We start from the raw sequence: 27906 nt of genomic DNA, 5'->3' as shown, positions 1-27906 counted from the left end.
CTGTGGCTAGTTTTGTGTGTCCCTGAATGGAATGAACAGTTAAGAATTCCAAAACCCCTGTCTGTCAGTACATAGGGCACTGTTATTTTGTCGGTGATGACATATGCAGTTAATGAAACTGTGTTGGTATATCTCTCAAAAGGTGATGTCTTGGTTTTATATGTTGAGAATAATCTCTGGGCGTAGGTTTGGGGCTGATTCTTGGTATATGTCAAACTCAAAAATGATACTTAAAGATTGGACATGGCCCCAAGTTCTCCCCATCCAGGCTCCATGTGAGCCAGCCTCCGTGGTTCCCTTCCCTCTGTCTTGATAAAGAGCATGACCTTCCTGGGTCAAACTCATTCACTTAATCTGTGTGCCCTGCACTTGACTTCCGCTGTCTGGTCCCAGGGCTCCCAGGCACAGGAACCAATCCTGGTCTCAGCCAAGACTATGCTGGAAAGCTCATCGTACCTCATCCGCACTGCCCGCTCACTGGCCATCAACCCCAAAGACCCGCCCACCTGGTCTGTGCTAGCCGGACATTCCCACACTGTGTCTGACTCTATCAAGAGTCTCATCACGTCCATCAGGTTAGTGTCTCCTTCAGAAATTGCTTGCAGCCTGCATCTGACAGGGCAGGAGGGGGATAAGCCCATCGGGACTTTTATTTAACAGCAGTGTTATTGATTATTGTCATCATTTTTTCTTCTTTGCCTCTTTGGGACCAATGGTAGCACTTGTCACAACAATACAAATACTAACAAATATTTGTTACGTGCTCGATACTATTCAAGGCATTTTACCTGTATTAATGTTATGTTTATCATAACAACCTTGTAAATAGATGCTGCTATTATCTCCCTTTTCCTGATGAGAGAATTCAGAAAGAAATTTAGATGACATTCCCAAGGTCATCTCCAGGTCTGCTTGCTTTAGCCTCAGTCCTTCTAACCATTGTACCGTATTGTCTATACCTAGGAGCTTAGGCAGAGAGCACCACTGTATATTTAGCAGGATTCGTGCTTAACTTTGGGCTTCCCTTGTGGCAATGGCAACCCACTCCAGTACTCTTGCCTGGAAAATTCCACGGACGGAGGAGCCTGATAGGCTACAGTCCATGGGATCGCAGAGTCGGACACAACTGAGCAACTTCACTTTGTACTTTGTACGTTTGTCCCTTGTGACTCAGCTGGTAAAGAATCTGCCTGCAATGCGGGAGACCTGGGTTCGACCCTGGGTTGGGAAGATCGCCTGGAGAAGGGAAAGGCTACCCACTCCGGTATTTTGGCCTGGAGAATTCCATGGACTGTATAGTCCATGGGGTCTCAAAGAGTTGGACACGACTGAGCAACTTTCACTTTCACTTCATGGTTAACTTACCTTGCTGATAAGATGAAAAGAATATTCTAGGTCCTACAGTAACTCTTGGCATCCCTACCCTCCTTGGTGATAGTAGGAGCCTGAAAAGTTATTCCCTGCGTAGATAAAACATTTTTGAAGTTGACCAAAGTTAATAGCCCACAGTATGGAATTGCATCCCTTTCCTCAGTTGTATTTTGTCTTTCAATTGCTTTTAAAACTCAGGATCACGTCAACTTTCTAATGCCTTGCGAAGAAAGATCCACTAAATATTTTAACTCCTGCCATAGCCCAGGACTTTGTGAGTAGTGTGCAATGTAGAGAGCATAGTATATTTACACTGGAAATGCACTGATTTTCGTTTTGTTTAAATGATGTTTCTGTGTTTAAGCCACTGAATGGAGAATCCAATACCAAACTGTTTCATTTGCCTGGCAACCTGCCTGTGATGCAGGACAGCACCCTACCCTTCCCACCATAAATAAGTAGACTGAGCACAAGTGTTAAATGAAGAAACGCCTAGGGTCTGCAGAGAAGCATTGCCAAGCAAAAGTCAGGGATTCACTCACTAAAGCAATGGAGTGGGGTAGAAAGTAGACAGGGGCTCCTGGCCCGCTAGTGCTGGAGCAGGTTGTAGGACTCCCACTTCATGGACCCTGTGTTCAACTTGCCCTGTCCCTTCTAGGGACAAGGCCCCGGGACAGAGAGAGTGTGACTTCTCCATCGACAGCATCAACCGGTGCATCCGGGACATCGAGCAGGCCTCGTTGGCGGCCGTCAGCCAGAGCTTGGCCACGAGGGATGACATCTCCGTGGAGGTATATGGGGCTGTGTGGTCAGCCTGAAAGCCTCTGGAAGGACTGAAGAATCCCGGCACCAGGCTTTGGGAATGGGGGAATAGTACCAACATGTTGTTGATGCAAGAGTTTCATCATTGGACCATCTTCCCCTGGAACCAGCCTGGGAAGTTCTTGGGAGGGGGTAGGGCACATGTGGAGCAGAGAACAATGCTTTGGTGAAGGAACACGTGCACTGTGGCTGAAATTTGGGAGGCAATGATTATTGTCAAATAAAAGTGTATCCGTAAGTGGAGTTACCATATTCAGTTGAATACCTCAGTAGAGCAGGCCTAAGCATGTAAATTTTGAGTGCTTCCTATCATATTTCAGCAATGTGCTTTTTAGACTAATGGGCAAATTCAGCGTTCAATGCTCTGTGTTTTGTCCATGCAGAAATCACAGATTCTGCTCTTGTTACTTAGTGTCTAGTATTGAGACACCTCTTGTATTCTGTTCAGAGCCACTATGCCCTCTCTTGCCCATTATTTTGAAGTTGAGAATAGACTTTCCTACTTTTCTCCCTTGAGTTTTTTCTATTACTTATTACAAAGTCCCCTGATTCATACTCCTTTTTTTCCTGTGTGCAAGTGCCTGACACTCAAGGTGCTTAATAAATATGGATGGTCTATTGACTGATGTTTCCCTCCTGACCCAGAGCTCATCAGCAATAAACCTTGGGGTCTTCCCTGGTGGTCCAATGGTTAAGACACTGTGCTTCCACTGCAGGGGGCAGAGGTTCAGTCTCTGGTTGGGGCACTAAAATCCCGCATGTCGTGTAGGATGGCCAAAGAATAGGGGAAAAAAAAGAACTTTGGCCTGTCTCTAAGCAGGGTCTGGAGTTGGAATTGGTTATTTTTATTAATAGAACTATTTCACTCCAACTTTACCCGTCTTCCCCATTTCCAAGGAAAGAAAGAAATAATGTACGTTCTCATTCCAAGTAGAATGTTAGAATTATTGTTAACTTATTATTAAAGTAGCATATACATACAAAACAGTGTGCTTGTCACATGTGTGCAGCTTCACAGACCACCGCCAACTAAGCACATCCTGTAACTAGCACCCTGAGCAAGAAACTGAGATGATGATCACCCCTCCCACTTCTTGCTCTCCCATTCTTTCACCACCCTTCCAAAGTATATCCTCTGTCTTGACTTTCTCCTTGGGAAGAAAATCCCTCCCTTTTATCTGCATGTGCTTCCTGCTTATACCATATTTAATTTAACAAGCCATATTTAATTTAACAAGACAACCTTGCCTGGATAGTCTCACATTCTTAACTGCAGTTATGAGTGGGAAGACCAGAAGTAATTTGCTAAATAAGACCCTTGAAAGTGTGGAGGTTTCTCTCCACCCACCTCTATCACTCTCTTTCCTTTTTTTATTTCTTACCCAGGATTTTGTTTCCAAGCTTGTGGGTTAGGTTGCTTCTCTCATTGAGTGAACTCTGCTCAAAGCTCGCCAGCCCATGTGCAGCATTGCTGGGTGGGAGAGTAGCCCAGATGTCCTATTTAATAGGCAGGACATTGTCACCTTTTTAGGAATCACCCCATTCCATGCTGGCATGTGCAGACCCAAAACACCCAGCATTCTGACCTAGAAATCCTGTCTGTCTCGGAAAGCTCCGTGGAAGATTCCCACTGAAGGATCTGATCTTTCCCACTACCAGTTAGCACTCTCCATCTTTGAATTCCTCACCCCCTTCATACTTCAGAATCATCTAGGTACCTCCCCCATCTCTTGAGAGCAGTTCAATTCTTTGGGATGGAGAAATTAAACTGTCTCTCAAACCTGAGAAGAAATGCCTTGAGGGTGCCATTTTCAACAATGGTATCCGCGTCACCAAGTACAGCGCATAGAGCGCCTGACCTAAGCCTAGTGGGCACCTCATCGGGCATTTTCATTGGATGGTGTCTGGGAAATAGTCCTGCTTTAAGAGCCAATCTCATTTTTAGGTTACCTTCCTCCCCATTCCCCACTTAAGGGGTTCTTAATTCTGAGGACGCAGCAACCTGATTATCCCTCAGACCCCAGGCAGTTCCTTCCATTTGGACACAGTTCTTTTCCCTTATTGGAAAGCCACCACAGTTCCACTCTTCCAGTAATGATGCTGAGTAACCCAAAAAAAAGATACCACTAGCACCAGTTGAGTGAGAAGCCAGTAGCAAAAGTGTTCCTAGGGCCCACCTCATGCCCCTTATTGGTAGAACTGAGGGGTCTATCCCAGGGGAACCGAGGGTCCCTGGGAGGGCTAGAGTGGAACAGTGGCTGGAGGGTATGCCCAGGCATTTTGACATCCATTTTTTGTGACCTCCCTTATCTTTCATGTGGGCCTTTTTAAATCAGTACAACTACTTGGGGAGCTGTTGTGGGGTGAACTTGACAGATCTGTCTCCTTATCAGGCCTTACAGGAGCAGCTGACTTCAGTGGTCCAGGAAATCGGGCACCTTATCGATCCCATTGCCACAGCGGCTCGGGGAGAAGCAGCTCAGCTGGGACATAAGGTAACAGACGCTGGGTGCGGGGACCCTGCCAAGAGTGCAAGGAGGAGGTGGGGGTGGGGGGGGAGAGAGGGTATTGATTCTGTTGCTCTTGTTCCTCAAAGGCTCTTGGCCGGTGTTAGAGCCAGGTCAGTGCTGGCCTACATTAGAGAAAAGACCACTCAGCCTCCCTCAACAGCTTCTCCAAAAATGACCCCCTCGAGGATCTCTTTTGACTTGGCATTGAGACAGAAACTGCAGGGAAATTTTTCTGGGGCTTCCCAGATGGCACTAGTGGTAAAGAACCTGCCTGCCAATGCAGGAAACACAGGAGCCTCACGTTCAGTCCCTGGGTCAGGACGATCCCCTGGAGTAGGAAATGACAACCCACTCCAGTATTCTTGCCTGGGAAATCCCTTGGACAGAGGAGCCTTGCAGACTACAATCCATACAGTCCTGAAGAGTCAGACACGACTGAAGCGTCTTAAAACTTAGCCATGGTCAGACTTTGCAGCTAACAAGGCATTTACTTCTTGCTCTTCATCTTTCCTGGAACAAGCCAGAGACTGAACTTGGCATTCCTGGCCTGGTGTCTGCCGTTTTTTTTGCCCTGGCTGGCCAGCCTCTTCCCAGTGTGTTTAGGACACAGTGTTCCTCCACAGTTTCTGGTATTGTGTCCATTTTCAGACATGAGGAAGCAAAGCAGACTTTCAGACTTCACCCTCGATGGCTAAAACCTCCGTGTGGCTACTCTGTCAGCCCTTCAACTGAGCACTCAGACCCATATGGTTTCAGGCACTGCATAACGCTTTGCCTGTTTGGGGTCATTTTGCAGATCCTTCAGGGAGCATTGACTTGTCAAGGCCTCAGCAGAGAGAGGACAGACATTGGATTTTTAACAACATGCAGGGTTTCCTAGCATTTATCAGTGCCACCGTCAGCAATGTGCAGATCAAGAAATCTAGTAGCCAAATTGTCTCTGCAGGTATTGATTTTAAAAAATCAATATTCCTGCTTTTTCAAATTACCTAAGGGCCTACTAAGCTTCCTGCCAGTTCTAAGGAGAGGCGTTTGAGATTTAAAATAGTCAGTGTCTCTCTGCCATTTCAAGTGTGGCCAGTTTCATTTCTCAACTGAGCCCCTTTATGATAAAAAAGGGCTTGTCCACCGGTGTGGAATGGTTTGCGTGGGTGGAAGGACAGGCCTGGAGGCTGGCGTGCAGTGTATGTGACTACTGTGGGCAGAGTAAGTTTGACACAGAAGCCAAACTTCGTTTCAGCAGTTACTTTTTTTTAACGTATTTATTTTATTTTCTGGCTGTGCTGGGTCTTCATTGCAGAACATAGGCTTTCTCTAGGTGCACAGGCTTCTCATTGCAGTATCTTCTCTTGCGGAGCATGGGCTCCAGAGCATCAGGCTCAGTAGTGGGCTTAGCTGCTCCAGTGGCACATGGAATCTTCCAGGACCAGAAATCGAACCTGTGTCCCCTGCCTTGGTAGGTGGATTCTTAACCACTGGGTCATCAGTAAAGTCCCCAACAGCTGCTTTTGATTCCAGGAGGAATTTCATAAGAAAATATTTCTAAACTTCCAGGGTAATATCTTTATCTCTGCCAGTATGTTGTTTGTGTGGAAGGTTAATTCCTCTGTCCGTGGGTGGCCTGAGAAGAAAACTTAACTTGTGTCACTTGAGTTATCAATTGATTCTTGGCCCTTTGGCTAAACAAGGCTCATCTTCTGAAAGGGAGTTCTAGACAAAGGTAGCCTAGGGGCCCTTGGTCCACAGAGATCATGGGCTGATGGTTAATACCCACCTCGTTCCAGTGTTTCGTGGAGGTGCTCATGTGGGGCCCCAATTCAGCAGCTTCAGTACCACTTGGAGGGATAAAGGCAGATTCTCAGACCCCACCTGGATTGTTTTCCCACGGCTCCTGAGACAAAGTACCACAAGCTGGGGGGCTTAAAACAACAGAAATTTAATCTCTCACAGCCCTGGACTCCAGAAGCCCAAAATCAAGGTGTTGGCAGGGCCACAAGTTTTGTGCAGGCTCTGGGGAGAATCTGTTCTTTGCAGCTTCCTACTGGTGGTGGTTCTTGGCCTTCCTTGACTGAATCTTGGCCAGTCTCTCTCCCTGATCACTTTTTTGCCCACTTTTCTGCCTTCCCTTTTCCTGTCTCTTCTAAGGACACTTGTCATCAGGTTTTGGGCCCACCCAAGAAATCCAGGATGATCTCATCTTTGTTGCTGCTGTTGTGCAGTCACTAAGTTGTATCTGACTCTTTGTGACTCCATGAGCTGCAGCACACCAGGCTTCCCTGTCCTTCACTGTCTCCCAAAGTTTGCTCAAACTCATCCATTGAGTCAATGATACCATCCAATCATCTCATCCTCTGCCACTTCCTTCTCCTTTTGCCCTCAGTCTTTCCCAGCATCAGGATCTTTTTCAATGAGTCAGATCTTTGCATCAGGTGGCCAAAGTATTGGAACTTCAGCATCAGTCCTTCCAATGAAGGGTTGATTTCCTTTAGGATTGACTAGTTTGATATCCTTGCAGTCCAAGGACTCTCAAGGGTCTTCTCCAGCACCATAATTTGAAAACATCAGTTCTTTGGCGCTCAGTCGTCTTTGTGGTCCAACTCTCACATCCATACATGACTACTGGAAAAACTATAGCTTTCACTATACAGATCTTTATTGGCAAAGTGATCTCATCTTAAGATCTGTAAATATTCATGCAAAGATCCCTTTGTAAGATCACCTTTACAGGCTCCAGGGTTTGGACATGGACATACCTTTGGGGAGGGGTCACCATTCAACCCACTCACCTTCCCTAGGCCTAGGGACTCACATCATGTACCAAATACTCAAAATTCTGTTTTATTTTAACTTCCGTGCTAACCCACGTAAGAAGATTTCCTTTTCTATCATGTCTCTAAGAACAGAAGCTGTTGGAGTCCTTGCCAGACTTCTTAAATACAGAAAAAAAAATCCCATGCCTTTGAAACCTTTGCCCCACAATATGTGAGGAATAAGGACCCCTAGTGCTTGCTATACCACATGGAGGCCGGTGCTAAGGCCTTTACATATGCTGAATTAATCCCTGAGAAATCTGAAGAAACTTACTTACATTTTACCAAGGAGAAAACTAAAATTTAGTATTAATAATGGGATGGAACCTGCCTAAGATGTCTTAAAACAGAGTCAGTAGGGAGGATTCTAATCTAGAGGCTTTGCAGCTACAGCTTACTCCCCATCACCCCACCACCCTCCCTCCCTGAGGCAGTCAGGCACATGGTTAGCTGTGTTCACTTATGCTCAGCGCACAGCATTTTATAGTTGCATTGAAAAAATGTACTTTTTAAAATACATATATATTTATTTGGCTGTGCCAGGTCTTAGTTGCAGCAGGCAGGATCTCTAGTTGCAGCATGTAGGGTCTGGTTCCCTGACCAGGGATTGAACCCAGGCGCCCTGCTTTGAGTCTTAGCCACTGGACCAGGGAAATCCCTAAAATTCACTTTCAAAATAATAAAGTGTTAGTTGCTCAGTCATGTCCGATTCTGCGACCTTATGGACTGTAACCTGCCAGGCTTCTCTGCCTGTGAAATTCTCCAGGCAAGAATACTGGAGTGGGTAGCCTATCCCTTTTCCAGGGATCCAGGGGATCTTCCCGACCCAGGGATAGAAATTGGGTCTCCTACACTGCATGCAGATTCTTTTCTATCTGAGTAAAACTAATCTAGAAAACATGTTGAATTCTAGTGTGTTAAATATTTTGACTCTTTTAGTACTGACAGGACCCATCCTGAGCCCTGACTCCTGATGACCCATCACTGCTCTTGGTGGTGAGACCAGTGCCCTTCCTGGGGAAGTGGAGATGAAATCCAATGCAAACATGAAAGATTGTGCCCTGGATCGTGCAGACTGGGCCTGACACATAAGTCTTTGCCTGAAGGCCAAAATCCAGCCAAGTCACATGCCTTGGCATCAGTCAGTCTGCCCAGAGGATGGGGAGCCCCTTTAAAATTCATATAAAGCACCATAAGGGCCAGCAGCAGCCCTGCTCAAGTGCTTTGAAACCTATGTGTAAGATAACTGTAATTGGGGATAGAAAAGTAAAAGTGTTTGTTTTTCACTGATAGTCTTATCTCACTATTAGCTTTATATACATATATATTTATAATTTTACTTTATTTGCTTTATTTATTTTGGCTGTGCTGGGTCTTCACTGTGGCTCACAGACTCTTCTTGGCGATGTGCGGGCTTCTCTAGTTGCAGCACATAGGTTTGGTTGTAGCATGTGGGATCTTAGTTCCCCACTCAGGGATTGAACCCAGGCCCCCTGCCTTGGGAAGACAGAGTCTTAACCACTAGACCACCAAGGAAGTCTCACAGTATTACTGTAATGAACATTCATATTTTGGACCCTCACCTTGCCACAGCCCCCACCACCACCACCCCCCTCTTGTATTTTATCCGAGTGGGAATAGATGATGGCATTTGAAGCAAGTACAGCAAAATGTTAACATCTGATATTACAGATGCTAGGTAGATGGTGAGCTTTGGTGAGCATGTCCACTCAGCCCCGTGTATCCACGGATGCTGAAACCACAGATGCAGAGGGCCGACTGTACTACAGCATTTCATATAAGAGATGTGAGCATCCTCGGATTTTTGGTATTCACGGGGATCTTGGAACCCGCTGCAGATACCAAGGGACGACTGTGTGCGCCATCTATAGTGTTACCAACTAGAGACAGAGCTCTGCTGTAGCAGCGCTTAACTGTCTCGATGGGCTTTTTTTGTTCTCCCACGTAGTTGTTCAACCAGTAAGTCATGTCCTACTCTGTGCCCCCCTGGATTGCAGCACTCCAGGCTCCTCTCTCCTCCACTATCTCCTGAAGTTTGCTCAAATTCATATCCATTGAGTTGCTGATCCTATCTAACCATCTCATCCCCTGCTACCCCCTTCTCCTCCTGCCCTCAGTCTTTCCCAGCATCAGGGTCTTTTCCAGTAAGTCAGCTCTTCACATCAGGTGGCCAAAGTATGGGAGCTTCAGCCTCAGCAACAGTCCTTCCAATGAATATGCAGGGTTGATTTCCTTTAGGATTGACTGGTTTGATTTCCTTGCAAAGGACTCTTTGCAAGAGTCTTCTCCAACACCACAGTTCAAAAGCATCAATTCTTTGGTGTTCAGCTTTCTTTATGGTCCAACTCTCACATCCATACATGACTACTGGAAAAACTAGAGCTTTGACTATATGGACCTTGGTCAGCAAAGTGATGTCTCTGCTTTTTAATACACTGTCTAGGTTTGTCATAGCTTTCCTTCCAAGGAGCAAATGTCTTTTTAATTTCATGGCTGCAGTCACCATCTGCAGTGATTTTTGGAGCCCAGGAAAATAAAACGTGTCACTGCTTCTACTTTTTTCCCTTTTATTTGCCATGAAACGATGGGACCAGGTGCCATGATCTATCCCAGGTTGGGTTCATCATAAACAGAACATTTTGACTGATGGGAAATCTTTTTTTTTTTTTTTTCCCCAAATCCATGGTTTGGTCAAAATACTTGGGGGTGGAGGGCAGTGGGTTGACTTTCTAAAACCCTTTTGAGGGTGTCTTTACTCTAAGGCCTGGCAAATCTCATGGATGGAGGAGCCTGGTAGGCTGCAGTCCATAGGGTCGAGAAGAGTCAGACACGACTGAGCAACTTCCCTTCCCTTACTCTCATTTTTTCTCAGGCTGCTTCTCTCATCTCCTGCTCCCCTGCCGCTCTCCTAGCCCCCTTCCTTTTGAGTCTGTACGTTGTTCACCTTTGGTTCTTTCAAAAGCTCTTCTATTCGTGAAGTTAAAACTTTGTAAGATTTGTAAAATTCTCACACCTAACTCTGGATCTCAGGACAGATTTCTTAGCACTTCTGCTATGATCAGAGAGAGACAGAGAACTTCCCAGAGGAATAGAAATCCAAGCAAGAGTTCATTCATTACAAGTACTCTCAAAATTGAAGCTGAACAAGGAATAAGGTCCGAGGATCTAATAAATGGAACATGGCGACTATAGTTCATAGCAAGGGATGTACAGTAGAGAAAAACAAAAGTGGAGTCCAGCAGATCTCCCTCTCCCTGCAACTCTTTCCGTCTCTGCCCTCGTCTCTCCCCACTCTCCCCGCCGGTGGTAGTGCTGTGCTCAGTCGTGGCTGACTCTCTGCCACCCCATGGACTGCAGCCCACCAGGCTCTTTTGTTCATGGGATTTTCCAAGCAAGTATACTGAAGTAGGTTGCCATTTCCTCCTCCAGGAGATCTTCCCAACCCAGGGATCAAACCCTCAGCCCCTGCATCTCCTGATTTGGCAGATGGGTTCCTTATCACTGAGCCACCCAGGAAGCTCCCTCCTCACCAGTGGGACCCCTAAAGGAGACTCATGTATGTGTTTGTTTTTTTTTGAAAGGTGACACAGCTGGCGAGCTACTTTGAGCCCTTGATCTTAGCTGCAGTGGGTGTCGCCTCCAAGATTCTGGACCATCAGCAGCAGATGACGGTGCTGGACCAGACCAAGACGCTCGCAGAGTCTGCCCTGCAGATGCTGTATGCAGCCAAGGAAGGCGGAGGAAACCCCAAGGTACAACTCAGGATGCTAGGGACTCACCGAGGACACTGAGAAGCCATCAGAAGTTCCTCTGTATCATATCCCTCCAGGGAAGGCACCTCCACATTTTGGATGGTGGCATTTTTCTAATTAATCATTTTATTATCATTATTTTATTATTATTTTTTGACTGTGTTGGGTCTTCTTGCTGCTCATGGGCTTTCTCTACTTTCGGGGAGCAGGGGCTACTCTTTGTTGTCGTGCATGGCCTTTTCATTGCGGTGGCCTCTCTTGTTGCAGAGCACAGACTCTAGGCTCATGGGCTTCAGTAACTGCATTGTGTGGGTCAGTAGTTGAGGCTGACAGGCTCTAGAGCTCAGGCATGTAGAGGCAAGAGTCCTTGGGAAAGAAAAATATACTGTGTGGTTATCATAGGAATAAAAACCATACCAGCCGGGCACCTACTTGGTGTTGACACGCAGCTTACACAAAGCAAACTTCTGTTGTTTTCCAGTAAGTGTCATTTCCATTCCTGGTAGTTAAGTTCAAAGAGTAACATGGTGCCCGGTCACCTGTGGCATACGCTGCTGTTGCCTTGGGGACAGCAGTTTAATATGAAAATCTCCCTCACCAGTTTGCAAGTGGAACATTTCTTCAGCCTGATGTGTCGCTCGGGTACTTTAAGTGGCCAGAGATGGTGGCAGCATGTTCTTTTCTCTTGGGAATGATTTTGTCAGAGTGATTGTTTTACTTGTAAATCCAGCATGAACCTTAAGTTTCCTCAGGTTTCTAGAACCTGGAGAGGGTGTGGAGGCTTCCCACTACACTCGTATTTTGTTCTAACACGTTCCTCCACTAAGTCATCTGATCTGAATGTCTTCTTCTAAGCAGACTGACTTGAGGGAGCACTACTGGAAATATTTCTGTAGGATACTGACCTACAAGCTCCAGGGATCCATATGTATTTCTTAGTGTGTTTTGTTGTATCTCTAAGATCTTCAAATGAGTCAAGCGGTATAGCAGAGAAAACTCTAGACTGAGTCAGAATCACAAATAGTGTTCTCGAAGCTAATAGTTATTGAGTGCTGACTCTATGTCATTTACGACATCTTATGCCCTCATCCTATTTAATCTTCATAAAAACTCTGTGACATAGGTGATTCGCATTGTACACATGTGGAAGCTGACTTCTCTGCTGAGTTGCCTGAGATGTCTGATGAGGTGCATGTGGGGACAGGGCTGAGCCTGCACCCTACGGAAACACGGCGGACTCAGCCTGGAGCAGGGCTGGGAGGGTCAAGGAGAGATACAGGGAGGAGGGCTGATGTGTCTCAACAAAAGGAAATTACCTGGCATATAAGGGTAGCTAGAGCCATGGTAGGAAGAGGAAACAGCATCTGCAAAGGTATAGATAGAGTTATAGAAGGATTGGGATCTTTTTAGCACTTGGCCTGGGCTTCCCCAGTGGTACAGTGGTAACGAATTCACCTGCCAATGCAGGAGACACAAAGAGACTCGGGCTCAGTCCCTGCGTCTGGAAGATCCCCTGGAGAAGGAAATGGCAACCCATTCCAGTATTGTTGCCAGGAGAATCCCATGGACAAGAAGAGCCTGACAGGCTACAGTTCATGTGGTCACGAAGAGTCAGACCTAACTGAGCACGTACATGCTGGTGTGTATAGGGCATGGAGAGTGTAGGGACAGTGGGATGGGAGGGGAGTCCAGGCTGTATTGTGACTGGCTTCCTCCCCACATGGAGCAGCTGGGGCTTTATTGTGAGCAACGTGGGATGATGACAACCCACCAATAGTCTAGAAACTCCATTCTGGAAACAGCATGGATAATGTTTTGACTTGCAGCCTCTATGTTCAGTTTTTCACTCATGCATCTGGCAACTCTTAAGAGACTAATTCTGGGGATGCTAAAAATATTGAGAGCCAACCTCGGCCCTCAAGTTGTTTTGAGTCTTCTGGCGAAATAAGTCTAGTTGCTGAAGCGCTGGGCAGAGCAAGAACAAGAATGCCCTCTTGGCTGTGATGGGTTAGTGATAGGTGTCCCAGAGTCAGGCCCACCCACTCTGCTCCCTCCCTGAACTGGAGGAGCCAGGACTCACCTTCAAGACTCAGTTCTGGGTTGTCTTTTCTCCAGGGCTGTTTAAATGCCGCATCTCTACTCCTAACCTGAGGGAGTTTTGTTTTCAGAGAATAACTCAAATTAGGATGCTTCTGCATGTTTACGATATTAGCACATCTGCTGGGACTGTGAGTTCTGAGGTCCTCGTGGAAGTCTGTTTTTTTTTGCCAAGGAAACTCATGGTTGAGCATTTGTAGTCAGCACTGTAAGCTTGATAATGACATCTTCTGACCGGAGGTGGTGGCTGGAGACCAGCGTGGGGTCGTTTCCAGTGAAAGGCCTAAAGCACCAGGTGAGGAACTAAGACGCGTGATGAGCGACGGCAGCTCAGGCTTGCTGTGGATCCTCTCACCAACAGCAATCACCCGTGCTGTCTGCTGACTCCTCCAGGCCTGTCACAGGGAGCCCGGGACACTGCACCTGGGCTTGCAGCCCCTTTCCTAAGAGGCCAAATGCAGAGACTTAATCCCCTTGGATTCAGGGGATTGCTAATTCTTTGGGCAAATATTCACTAGGTGTTACTTGCTGTGTGTTAGGTGATATATGCATGTATGTATGTATTAGGTGTCATAGTCCTTGTTTGCAGAGGAAATGTGGTTAAAATGTGGTTGAATGGTTTTCAGTGGCTTTGATCTAGCAAGAAAAAAATTAAAAAGAGGCAGGCCCAGAGCCTACAAGGCATTTGGTGTATGACTTCACCCCATCCCACTGAGCCCCTTCTACACTCCTTCTCTACCTCCAGAGCTCTGGCCCCCACCAACCCTCCCCCACTCATTCCCCTGCCCCCATCCTCCTTGAAGGGACCTTCCAACTTCTGCCTGTAACATTCCAACAAATATCCCCTGGTGTCCATCACTGGGCAGTTCTCATTATTAGTTGTTTTTTTCTCTCTACTAAAGGTGAGGTCTGCCCCCGTAGCCTTTTCTTCCATTTTCCAAACTCCTGTGATGTCCACGCCTGCTTTACTGGGCTTTGTAGTTGAAACATTGTAATAAAGAAGTAAGGCTCCCTTGGAATTCGACTTCAGACTTGTTTCCAAAGAGGAGTGAAGTCTGATTTTTCTCCTGTGTTGTTCTGTGAGGAACAAAACAAGGAGCCCCTCCAGATTCTAAGATAACAACCTCATTGTTGAGCCTGCCAGCTCCCCTTTCCAGATGTCCTTGTACAGCTAAGCCTGCCTTAATTGAGAGCCTGCTGTGTCTTTCCCTGTCTGAAGCTGGTGTGCTCAAGCAGCCTGCATGTGGGGTTTGGCCTCCGCAGTGTGATCAAGATGAGGTTTGCCATTGGAGTTAGAGAAAGCAGTCCTGGGTGAGGCATGGAGTAATTGGAGCAGGCTTCAAAGACTCTGAGCTGGCCCTTTAAGTATCTGTAAAACTTTAATATGTGGAATGAAGGAGAACAGAATTCTGGGTGATTCATTTCTGGGACAGCCAAGAACAAGGATGTGTTTTTGTAGGTTTTGGTGCTTGGTATGGGAAGTGTCCTTTATGTTTTCCAGGGAGTTTCAGAGAACTGTTTTGTGATGTACTTCTGCCACTCCCCAAATTAGCTTCTGATCCCTTACTATACCTTTATGGAAAACCAGACTCTCTTCTCCCTCAAAATGTGTACTTGCTTTAATATAAAAGCACAGAGTTGCTGACATTTTTTGCCACCCATAGTCACTTCAGTCTAAGTGAGATTTACAGAAACGTGCACCTTACATTTTACCTTTTTTATCAATGAGATCATATTTATGTGAGATTCTCTCTCTGAAGAATTATGTACAGATGTCATTTTTCAGGCTTCCATCAAATGAAGCAATCTGCGCATTTTATGTTTTACCTTCTCCGTGCCATGAAATCCGCCATTGGCCTAAAATGACCAGCTCCCCTCCATCACATCCCTCGGGGAGAGAGCTTTGTGTTCTGACGCAGTTCCCGCAGGATAGCCATCCATGATCACATATGTCACAATTCATCAGACGTTGTATTTGAAGGACTCTTCTTGATTCCTGTGGCTTTTCAATTTTCACCTTCCTATGGCTCACATAGCCTCTTGTTGGAGTTCTCCTATTTCATTTAATCATTCAAAAGAGTTATCGTTTCCCATCTCTCACTACCTTCTCATCTACCAAAGGAGTTTCTTGGGGCTTTTGGAAGACTCCTGTCTCCCTAAGGTGGATCAAGGCAGCCACGGCCACTGCATGGTACCTGGGCAGTATGGTTCTCCCGCTACCTGGCATTAGGTCAGATTCCCCGGGTAAGACCACAGGCCCCTGCTAGAGTGCCCTCGATTCAGACACCAGCCCTAAGCTCCAGGCTCCCTAGACCTCTCTTACTCTGACCAGCTCTGGCTACATTCAGGGGTTCTCACCACTCCTTAGGTTGGTTAATTTTCTGAAACAACTCAACTCAGGAAATTGCTCTACTTACAATCACACTTTTATTATAAAGGATGCGTGTGTGTGCATGCTAAATCACTTCAGTCATGTCTGACTCTTTATGACCCCATGGATTGTATAGCCCTCCAGGCTCCTCTCTCCATGGGATTCTCCAGGCAAGAGTACTGGAGTGAGTTGCTGTGCCCTCCTCTGGAGGAGCTTCTCTACCCGGGAATTGAGCCCACATCTCTTAAGTCTCCTGCACTGGCAGGCGAGTTCTTTTACCACAAGCACCGCCTGAGAAGTCCATGATAAAGGATATAACCAGCCAAAAGAAGAAACCCAGAGCTTGAGATCTGGGAGGGTCTCAAATTTGCAACTCCCACATCCTCAGGATGTGTCACCCTTCCCGCTTACTGCTATGCATCACCCACCAGCTTCCAGTCCAGAGCTTTTATTGGGATTTCACGAAGTAGCCTTGATGGACTGAGTTTAGTCATATGACGAACCATTCCATCATTCCCCCTCATTTCCCCAGACGTGGCGGTCAGGGTGATACTGTGTTGCTTAAAGACCCAGCCAGCCCCATTCTGAATCTACCTAATGGCCCCATGAGACCTTGTTGGCATAAGCTACTGTGTGGCCACCATAAATAACAGACACTTGTGTGATCATTTGGGAAATACTAAGGGGTTAAAAGTTCCTAGGAACTGAGGACAAAGATCAACCAAATGTCTTAGTTTTCAGCAGTGGGTGAGGTTCCAGGGCTGGGTTTCATCCAGTGGCCAGCTACCTGGAGTTGAAAGACACATGCAATCTAGGCCATGGGAGGCGAGGAGTGAGCCTCCAGGAAAAAATTGGGGAACTGGTAATAAGTTCATGGTCAGGTGTGGAGGCCACAGTGGCTGAGAGCTGGAGCCAGGCTGATGCCAGGATGTTAGGTGAGGGGGCGCCCAGCCAACTTTCTGGATAGCTCCTGATCCTGAGGTCTCTTGCTTTTGCCACATGGTACTTGGTTGTTTTACTTTGTTTAAAAGCACCCTGTTTAGAGGGACAGGCTGAAAGCTCCCCCTTGTAGATGGCACATTCCCTCCATTAAGGTTTATTTTTCAGGAGTGCTGGTAAACCTAACCTGATCTAGCCATAGGTTCATTTCCCTTTTGACTGGTGGCCTAGGCTCAGCAAATGGCCAGCTGGTCAGTGGCGATTGTCCTCCACCAGGCCTGTAAGCTCTAAGTGCTTAAGCTCCCATTCCAGATTGCACCTGTCAGAGGGCTCTCATCCAATCCCCACCTTCCAGAGTGCTGTAGGGATTTCAGAAGGTGTATGGCACTCAGCGTAGTGCTTAGCACAGAAGGGTCCCCTGGAAATGTCCCTTGCAAATTAGCGGCTGTCCTTGCATTGCCGCTTTTCTGTGGTTTGATGTTTATTGTTATTCCTGGCCTCTGTCTGTCACCTAAGATGAAGCATTGTCTATAAAATGCTCAAATACCCAGGCCAGGATACAAGAACCAAGACTTTAAAACTGAACAAAAGTCTCATTGGGTCCACAGGTTGGCTTTCACATATACAAGTACACGCTAACCCTTGGCATCTTGCCAACGTCCTTAGGAATGTTGTTGGGCTTTCTTGGTCCAGTTAGAGGAGCGGGGGCATGTCATCACAGCTCCAGTGAGCCCAGTCTGTGGCTTGGGGGCAGGGGAGGGCCAGGTCCTGTTCTGACCCCCGCCCAACACACACCACATCTCTGCCCCCAAGTGTGCCACCCATGATCTTTTGAAGCCTAAAAACAAATGATTCCATTTCTTTCTTTTTTCTGTTTACCTGTTTGGCTGTGCTGGGTCTTATTGCTGCATGTGGGGTCTTTTAGTTGCTGCATGCAGGATCTTTAGTGCTGCATGTGGGACCTAGTCCCTGACCAGGGATCAAACACAGGCCCCCTGCATGAGGAGTGCAAAATCTTAGCCTCTGGACCATCAGGGAAGTCCCAAGATGGCTCCATTTATTTCTGAATGAGTCTCCAGAGGAGAGATTTGCACCAATGGCCTGTGAAGGCTATGCTTATAAAAATACCTCCAAAAATAAATATGAGTCTCTTTCAGCACCTTAAACCCATCTTCTAGAGGAAAGCAGAGCAAATGGCTTGCAAGGAGCTCAGAGCCTGGCTGGAGAGATGGGGCTGAGGTTGGCTGGTGGAGAGACAGCAGAAGGGGGCAGGGGCTGTGTGCCAGGCACTGCACCAGACCCTCCCCATACGGCGTTCCTCTCCTTTTCACAGCGCACATGCCTTCTCACCCTTCGACCTCCGTACAGGCTGTGCCCTCTGCCTGGAAGCTGCCTCCATCCCCCCTTCTCCTCACCCTGTGAGAGACTGAATTATTCCTCCAGGGCCTAGAGAATCTGAGAAGTCTTCTCTGATGCCAAGGCTGGGTTAGGAGCCCTTCTTAGGTGCTGTCCCACTCGGCTGTTGCTACAAACAAGCCATCCTGAAATGAAGTGACTTTTAAAAGACTGCCAGTTTTGTATTCTCTCCGGCAGATGTACAGATCCACTGGGCCCCACGAGGCAGTCCTCACCCAGTCCCTCCTGTGGCTGTAGCCATATGGCCGCTGGGGCTTGAAGGACCTAAGGCTCAGTCACTCCCAGTCTGGCTCCTGAGCGGAAATCACTCAGACTTTGGAGGTCTGGAACACCCCTTGCTACTTCTACCGTGGTCTCACCATGCAGTCTGCCAGCCATACAGCCTTAAGATAGCCAACATTCTCACATAGAGGCTGAAGACTTCAAAGGCACGCATCCTCAGAGAGAGCCAGGCAGAAGCTGTATCGTTTTCCATTACCAGAAATCAGGCATCATCACTTGTCCCCCAGTTCTTTACTTTGAGGCCATTGCCCTCTGATGACTCTTTGACTCCTGAGTTTCCTCTCAGGGCTGTAGGAATGTAGAGGAAGGTTGATGAGCACACAACCATCCCTGGAAGGCTTGTGGAGGAGGTGGTATTGAGGTTGGCCCTTGAAAAAAGGGCTAGGATTTAGATGGAGGGGAGGAGGGAGGAGACAAACAGAGCCAGTCTCTGCAGGCAGAGCATGAGAGGGTGGAGCTGTGAGGAAACCAGCCAGATGGCAGCCAGAACTCTGTGCCAGGGAGATGGGGGAATTTGTCTGGGAGGGAGGTGCCTCCCAACACCATGGAGGGCCTGAGAAATAGAGAAGGTGGACACTGGTCTGGGGAAGAGTCAAAGGAACAAAGTAATCTTTGTTCCTCAAGGTTATTTGACATTATTACCTTCTAAAGTGATTTTAGTAGTAATGTCAGTAGTTAACGTTTGTGTCCTAGAACCATTGCCCTGAGAATGTTGTTGTTATGGTTCAGTCGCTAAGTCGTGTTCAACTTTGTGACCCCATGGACTGTAGCCCACCAGGCTGCTCTGTCCATGGGATTCTCCAGGCAAGAGTACTGGAGTGGGTTGCCATTTCCTTCTCCAAAGGATCTTCCTGACCCAGGGATCGAACCTACATCTTGAACCTGTCTTGGCAGGTGGATTCTTTACCACTGAGCCACGTAGGAAGCCCCACCTTGAGAATAACCATCCATAATTAATACATTTCACATCTCATCAGATGTTGATTTGAAAGGACTCTGCTTGGTTCCCATGACTTTTCAATGCCACAGGCTGAGCCAGTTCGTGTGGCTCATGTAGCCTCTTCCTAACTCTTCTCTTTTATTTAATCATGCAAAGGAGTTATCACTTACCATCTCTTATTGGCTTCCTTACTTTCTCATCTACCAAAGTAAAGATGCAGTTTCTTGGTCCTTTTCAAGGGTTCTTCTTCCTCCGAGGAGCATCAGGGCAGCTGTGACCACTGTGTGGGGGCATCCAGTACCTGGCGCGATAGAATTCTGACACCAATTGCCCAGCATTAGGTCAGATTTCCCGAGTGAGGGCACAGTCCCCTACTAGACTGCTCTTATTATAAATGATAAGATGCCTGCAACCATATCACCTCATTAGACTTTCACTGCATAACATGGTTATAATCATTCCCATTTTGCTTAGGAAGCCTCACCCCAGACCACTTAGCTAGTTAGCAGTGGAGACAGATTTCAGCCCCAGAATTTTTTCTTGACCTCAGGACCTTAGCTCTTCCCCACTTCATCTTGCTGTCACTTAGGTGTTTTCTAAGGAGGCTGGCACTACCATTCTTTCAGCCTTTCATGCACTTACTCGCCGGTGCCTGCTCTGGACTGCATACGTGTTGTTAAAGCTTCTCTGAGGACTGTCTAGGGGAACTCATGAGCACTCCAGCTTTGCCTGCAGAGTGTCTGTCCCTGGAGAACTTTCACCATTCATCCTCCAACCTCATGTAAATATAATGTGTGACTCAGTTTCAAAGCCCATGTAGCCTTTTGCAGGTTTCTCTCTCCTGTCTGTACTTATTTTTCCATAATCCAGTCGTGTTTATAGAAATGGAATTCTAGTGTGTGGGGTAACTTTGAATAGAAGTGTGTTGGTTGTGTCGGAGAAGGCAATGGCACCCCACTCCAGTACTCTTGCCTGGAAAATCCCATGGGTGGAGGAGCCTGGTAGGCTGCAGTCCTTGGGGTTGCTAAGAGTCGGACACGACTGAGCGACTTCACTTTCACTTTTCACTTTCATGCATTGGAGAAGGAAATGGCAACCCACTCCAGTGTTCTTGCCTGGAGAATCCCAGGGACGGGGGAGCCTGGTGGGCTGCCGTCTATGGGGTTGCACAGAGTCGGACACGACTGAAGCGACTTAGCAGCAGCAGCAGCAGCAGTGTTGGTTGTGAACACATTTTTTATTTATATCATTTTTCTTTTCCTATTAAATCTGTCAATTTGTATTTTAGGGAATCTGTAGCATTCTTTTTCTACCACCCTAGACATAGTAACATAAAATTAGTCATAAGATGCTGGTTGAAATTGCAGGGGTTTTTTCCATTTTGATTCCAAAAAGAGATTTTTTTCTATTTGTCCTTCTGGCTTTTATTTATCTGGCAAAGAAATGTATACAAATATAATAAAAGGAAAGGAAAAAATAGAGAATACATTTTTGTGTTACATAGTGAGAATATAGTTTTATATTCTGCTTTTTAACGTTATCTTTTTTAAAAAGTGAAGTAATTCTTAAAGAGATTAAGCACCATTGTCTTCTGCTTATGGAAGCAGCTTACAATTATCTTCTTCTTCCGACCCCTTCTTCTCAGGCACAGCACACCCACGATGCCATCACGGAGGCCGCCCAGCTCATGAAAGAGGCCGTGGACGACATCATGGTGACGCTGAATGAAGCTGCCAGTGAAGTGGGGTTGGTGGGAGGTATGGTTGACGCCATCGCAGAAGCCATGAGCAAGGTGGGTCTGGGCTCCCAGATGCCCTCCTGCACTCCTTAACTCCATTTCCTCCAAGATCTCCCTTGAACTTGGTCCCAGAGGTTTTTCTCTAAGGAGCTGGCAGTCCAGGCTGACACCGCCAAGCCTCCTCTTTTCTTGAGGGGTCTGCTTAATGTACAAATATTCTATCAAACGTCCAGCATACTCTTTATTCTTTATTACTCATTCATTACTTTTGTAAGCCTTCCTTCCACATTTACACAGGGAAAAAATGGAGAAGGCCTCCTTGGTCCCCTCACTTATAAGATGGAAGTAATTATTTACCTTCCCTGTCCACCTCATAGAGTTGTTGTAGGGAGCAAACTCTAAAATGAAGTAATGAAGTGATTCCCAAGTGCTGGTCTTCAAAATGGCTCCTTTGGAATCCCTGGGAGCATTTTAGATTGTACATCCCTCGACTCTCTCCCAGCCCTAATCCTTTGGAATCTCTGTGGGGTGGTGGATCCTAGTATTTTTTTTAATTTAATTTAATCTATTTTACTTTATTTATTTTTAACATGGATCCTAGTATTTAAAAAAATCTCCCCATGGTTCTGGCATCTAACCCTTTGCAGAGACCACTGAAATGGTAAGTGTAAAACCCTCAGAGAACAGCAGACAGAGATGTCAGAGGTATCAATTCTTCTCCAGTGACCCTTCAGTTGAGTTGGGTCAGTAGGAAAGGATGACTGGACAGTATCTTGTGCTCTGTCCTCAAGGAATCCTTCCCTAGTTGTGCCAGCTTGCTGCTCATTAGAATGAACAACTCTTCATCAGCATCTAATTGCCATTCTCTGATAGCATAGCCAAGAACTGCAGACTTCATCTGTGTTTTGGAATGTCCATTGTCAATGGTGAATACACTAACGTGGTTTTTCAGGATAATAAGTGGTCTTTAATTGCTAATTTAGAGAAGATTGGTTGGTGTGTATCTCTGTAAAGAGATGATAGCCTGAAACTATCATTAGGATAATTCCCATTAAACATTATGCAGACATTATCAGACTGATAAGCTCCCAAGCTGGGCTGGGGTGCTGGGATCCCTCAGAGACCCCAAGCTTCCTTGTCAAAGCACTCCAGTAGTTTCTGCCATGGGCTTCTCATGCTTCAGCTTTGCACAGTTTGGCAGAAAATGAATGGAATTCGCTTCCTCAAGGCCCTTAGTTAAGTCTTAGTGGGCTTGTTTGATTTTTAGAAAATCGGAACAACAAAACTTTGAAATTAAGCCCTGTATCTACCAACAATATTAAATAATGCAACTCAAGGTACAAATTAGAAAGTCAAATGATAATCTTTTCCTTCTTAGGAGGTGCTTTTCACCATCACTCTTATTATAGGGAAGAGTTGCATAAATCCCTAGAAGAGGGAAGTCTTTTTTGATAGCCTTTGAGCCTTGCATATTGTGATAGCTCTTCAAGAAGGAAAGTGGCTCTTGTACTGTCTGATTTCAGGGGTATAACAGCTCTGCTCTCAGCCTAGGACACACTGGATTCTTTTGGAAGTACTGGGGAATAGGCCTGGTGTTACCTGAGGGCAATAATTAGGAACTGCTAATAACATGAGCCCCCGAGGCTATGAGCAGAGGGTTTTTTCCCCCTCAGTTCTGCAAAGTATATACAGTAAGTCCCCTATATATGAATGAACCTTCAAGTTGCAAACATGCATCTGGTTCCAGCAAGGAACCAGAACCTGTGCCATCAACGTCAGGCATGAGTGAAATTGCAACTTGCCCTCCATCTCTTTCTGCTGATGATCCTTCAGCTCTACCATCTCCTACCTCCTCTCTCTCCTCCAGCAGTAACTCTTCTTGCTTGTTCACTCGATGCCAGCCCTGGTATGCCAGCTGTTGTAAAGTACTACTGTACTTTTCTAGGTACTGTACTGTAAGATTTTAAATGTTTATTTTTTGTTTGTATGTATTATTTGTGTAAAAAGTATTATAAACCTATTACAGTGTACAGTGCTATATAGTTGATTGTGTTAGTTGGTTAACTCCAAGGCTAACTTTGTTGGAGTTTAAAACAAACTGGACTTACAAACACGCTCTTGGAATAGATTTCCTTCATATGTAGGGGACTTACTATGACTGGGATTTCACTGATGCTCCTGAACTCCTATCTACCCTGACCTTACATCCCAAGTACCACACAGTGTCTCTTTCCTTTGCTAAGCCCACCCGGGCCTGCTCATCACTGGGAACTCTGTATTAAGTGATATCTCAGGTCTTTTGATCACCTAAGCAGCAACACATTATATAAGTATATATTATATAAATATGTCATTTTCTGAGCTTGGGTTATTTGGTTAAAACACTAACATACTATTAGAATCATTGTCTGAAGTTCCAAAAGGCAGTGAGTGACAGAAAAAACCCAAGTGTACACAAAGTTAATTCTAACTTGGGTACAGTTCTTGGCACTTTTAGAGCCTCTGCTCTGGAGGATCTCTTTGAGACTTTTCTCTCTGTATATAAGCACAGAAGTTTGAGAATTAATAGGTTACCACGGAGAAGGCAATGGCACCCCACTCCAGTACTCTTGCCTGGAAAATCCCATGGATGGAGGAGTCTGGTAGGCTGCGGTCCATGGGGTCGCTAAGAGTCGGACAGGACTGAGCAACTTCACTTTCACTTTTCACTTTCATGCACTGGAGAAGGAAATGGCAACCCACTCCAGTGTTCTTGCCTGGAGAATCCCAGGAATGGGAGAGCCTGGTGGGCTGACATCTATGGGGTCGCACAGAGTCGGACACGACTGAAGTGACTTAGCAGCATGAAGTAATAAGCTTTCTGGGTAACCTTGGGCAAATTACTGAAGCTTTCTAAACCTTGTTTTCCTCCATTCAATGAGCTTAGTCTCAGTCTTTGGGATTTTATGATCAAGTCACTTTTCTTTGTTTGTTTTTGTGTTTGGGCGATTTTTTTTTTTTCCTTTTGGTCAAGGAAGGTAATTAAAGAAACAAAACAAACAAAACCCTTGGTATCTACATCAGTAATATTCCATAAAATAAAGGACATGTTAACGCCAAAAAAAAAAAAAAAATAGACTATAATTTCAGAATGAAGGAAAGTTCTTTCAACTAAATGAATTTTAAATCCTTTTTTTTAAAATAGTCACTTCTTTGTTCTTACTGCTCTCATTGTCTTCACACTGGGAAAAGGTTCATCATGGCAGCCTGTGGACACTGTGTTCTAAGCTGCCGTCTAGCTCCAATATCCGGGCACGTTTGCAGTTACACCACATCTCATATGGAGGTTCCTGGCACGTGGCCTGACCCTTACGAGATGCCCAGTTAATTTATCCTGAGTGTGTGAGTCCACACCTCAGTCCTCATTTGACCAGTGAGGCCCCCTATCTCCTGATAAAGAAACATAAAAAAAAAAAGTCTATCCTGGAGTTTGTGTTGTTGGTTTAGTAGCGATTACATCCAGTTTATGCAGGCACGTTATACTAGGCTACAGTGACACATTCATTCAACTCACATTGTAACAGGGATCTGCTCACGATAAGTAGCTCCCATTGAAGACTCCATCTAACCTTTTCCTAATTGCTCTGTGGTCCCTAGTGTGTTCCCAGACTGAAGTCTGTCTAGCAGAGAGCTGCCAGGGAGATCTCAGATAGATCATTGCCTACTGCAGATCCCACCATTTTCTTCATGATTACAAACTTCTTTATTAAATAGGTCCAGCCTGATTCCCACCCCCTCCACAGCTCTCTCCTGTTCACTGCTCTCTCTTGCTGTATTCATTTCTGTTCACCTTGCCTCCTCACCTAGAATATTGTTTGGCAATCAGTGGTGACAGTCATGATGATGGTGGTGGTGAGGATGGGTTGCCTTCCTCATCACCATCATGGACTTTATCACCATCATCATCTTCATTATCATGCTTATCCTTTCCACTCCATTCATGTATATGGGGTATCGTCTCAGTTGGTCTTTATTACAACCTTATGATGAGCTTTGAAATTTCCAGTGAAAGACCAGAGAACCAGTTTAAATACCCAGCTTGAGGCCCATTCACAAGTCTTGGAACCAGGTCTCAAATCAAGTCTTCTGAGCCAGTAAAATCTCCAGCCCTTCAAGGGGCAGACCCTCTATCCCTTCCCCTCCACACTGATCTCTCAATTCTTGTGGCACTAGAGTCAGATAAACAAGTTCTTCCTATGTTTCCACCTCCTTCTCTTCCCAAGGTAGATCAGAAGCAAGGGTTCTAGAGCATAGACATCTTTGGGCTACACCGTTCCTAGGAAAGCCCTTTGTGATGGAGGGTCTATGTCCTCCCCCAGCTCTTTGTTCTCCGTTCTGACCTTCCTGCATGTGTCCGACTCACACCCACCTCCGCACATGCTTGAGTGCTAATCCTGCTCCTTGAGACTCCTTCCCCACCTTTTGTGTATGGCATACTCCTTACCTGGTAAGACTTGACTGGATCACCATTCCTCCAGATAGCCCTGCCACTCTCCTCCAACAAACAGGGAGCCTCTCCTTGTCTGTGTGCCCTGAGTAACTTGTGTGCCCCTCTGTCACAGAAGCTGGGGGATTCTGTTGACTCTGGACCAAAAAACTCTGCAGGCCTCTCCATTTTTCCCAAGTTACTGATTCTGAAAAATGAAGCTCACATTTTGTTCATTTTGTTCAAAAATGAACAGGCCTCTGATGACCCTTGGGCTCTTTTCCTCTCCCCTGTAGCTGGATGAAGGTACTCCTCCAGAACCGAAGGGGACGTTTGTCGACTATCAGACGACGGTGGTTAAATACTCCAAAGCTATCGCGGTAACAGCTCAGGAAATGGTAAGAAGAAAAGGGGCTGCTCCACCGCTGCTGGCTGCCCTTTTACCCACCACACCACTGGATCTTCAGGTCTGGGGTCTGTGGTGCAGAGAGATCAGCCCTCTGTGTTCCTAGTTCCTCCCAGGCCGCAGCTTCATCCCAGTCTGTGGTCTTTCTGGCTGCCTGTGGTCTAGAAGCCCCAGGCCACTGGACACAGGCTACAGTGGACACTCTTCTCATGAAGAAGCTCCAGATGAAAATGACTGAGAGTTGGGCATGAGGACAGGGGAGCGAAGAGAAGGGAGGAAATGAGAAGGAAGTTGCGAGTTACAGAGAAAGGACAAAATCCTATTTATCTCACAGAAAACTTGAGATGTTTTTAACGCTTAAGTTACAGTACAAGAGAAGGCATTTGGAGACAAAACTGAGATTGTCTGATGAATCAAATTTTAATGTTTGGACAGTGCTTATAATGAATAGTACAATATTGACAGTCTTTCAGGCAAAATGAAACGCTGTGGTTATATGAAAAATTTTTTCTCCTGGCAACAGAAGGCATGTAACTTTTAGAGGTGGCTTTTTTGTTTTGTTTTGTTTCTAAAATGTAATGTATTCAGAATTGTATTATATGGATATTTAGCTGTAAATGGCATTGAGATTCAGTGAATACTATCTTGATAGGTTAAAAAGTTGTATAAGGAAAGAAAAGTATTGTCCTCAAAGCATTAATACGAGGACCTAGTAAGAAAGTTCTTAACTTCTGAAGGCTCAGATGTCACAGGATAAAATTAAGAGATGGCCTCTTAGATGCTGCCACCTAAGCCTGAGTTGCAGGGACCAGACTGGGCCACCTCGTGGTCCCTGCCCCATCAGGCCAGGCGCCTCTCCTGATGGTTTTGTCATGTAGTCTTGTGTCCACTAGAGGTTGAGCTTGGACCACAGAGGCTCCCCTGGCGGCAGCTGTTCTTTCTTAGAAACTCTGCAGTTGTGCCAGGCTCAATGTTGTTGAAAAGGACTTGGACTGCAGAGGAAGGAACAGTGCCCATCTCAGCGACGAGGAGAAGGCTGGAGTCGGCCCTGAGCTGGCCCTGCTCAGGAGCGCTTAGGGGCATCGTGGCTCAAATCCGGCAGCCCAGCAGTGCTGACTCCTCTGAGCAGGGAGCATCACAGAAGGGGCGAAAATATCTTCAGTGGCCTCAGGAGTTTCTGGAAGAAAGTTTCTCAGCCCGCCTGTCTTGCCCCTCGGTGTCCACACGCCTAAGGAGCCCAGTATTGCTGCTCCTGGGTGGACTGGCTAGAGCTTTGAGGGGTGAAGAGCCCTGGGGGGTGAGAGCCCCCTACACCGACGGCCCCCAGGGTCATTGTGCTCCTCACAGCAGGGTCACGTGGAGCAGCTCTGGGCACAGCCTTGTTCTCATGGCATGCAGTGTGTATTTCCTGCACACCCACACCTCTACCCGAAAGCCTGTGACATTTCCTGGTAAACATGCCTTAGATGGGCCCACGTTCCTGTCCAGCTTGAATGGTTGTGTAGTCATTTAACAGATTTTTGTTTTCAAGTCCTTTAAAATCAAGGACTTCAAATGCCACAAAGAGTGAGGAAGTATTGTCACCCAGAGTGAGAGAACAGGAGGGACGGAGGGAGGAGGGCTTGGATCCAACAGGGACGTGGACACCTGTCGGTGGCAGCTTAAGACTGCCCCTGTGAGACAAGAGGCGTTTTTGTCAGAGGAGAAAAAAAAAAAAACAGAAGCAAGCACATTAGCTCGGTAGAGTACACTAAGGTGAGTTTTTCTGTGAAGCGGAAGATAACTATAGAATATCTTCAGAGTAAAAAGGGCAGAACTTGACCATTTAGGCCACAGTATTCTCCTCATTGAATTTATGACTGAAACATCATTATTCTTCAGAGCAGTGTTATTACAAAGCTGTGTTCTGTGAGTTCCTGCCACCAAAACGTTAGACTTACCCATCACTGCAGGCATGATTTCCTGA

At 46.2% G+C, this 27906-nt stretch overlaps 1 protein-coding gene across 10 annotated transcripts in view; it reads left to right on the top strand.

Moving 5' to 3' along the window:
• The window catches only part of TLN2 (talin 2), a 504733-nt gene that overhangs the window by 415246 nt on the left and 61581 nt on the right, over positions 1-27906 (top strand). For all 10 annotated transcript variants that reach the window (XM_019968737.2, XM_019968738.2, XM_019968739.2 and 7 more), the window contains 6 exons: positions 394-575; positions 2030-2162; positions 4587-4688; positions 11116-11286; positions 20977-21123; positions 25831-25932. In XM_019968737.2, coding sequence (XP_019824296.2) covers positions 394-575; positions 2030-2162; positions 4587-4688; positions 11116-11286; positions 20977-21123; positions 25831-25932 — 837 coding nt within the window. The remainder of the gene's footprint in view (positions 1-393; positions 576-2029; positions 2163-4586; positions 4689-11115; positions 11287-20976; positions 21124-25830; positions 25933-27906) is intronic.

This window comes from Bos indicus, chromosome 10, assembly GCF_029378745.1.
Source record: "Bos indicus isolate NIAB-ARS_2022 breed Sahiwal x Tharparkar chromosome 10, NIAB-ARS_B.indTharparkar_mat_pri_1.0, whole genome shotgun sequence".
Taxonomy (NCBI): domain Eukaryota; kingdom Metazoa; phylum Chordata; class Mammalia; order Artiodactyla; family Bovidae; genus Bos; species Bos indicus.
The sequence above is the reverse complement of the archived record's forward strand: the minus strand, read 5'-3'. Positions and strand labels throughout refer to the sequence as shown.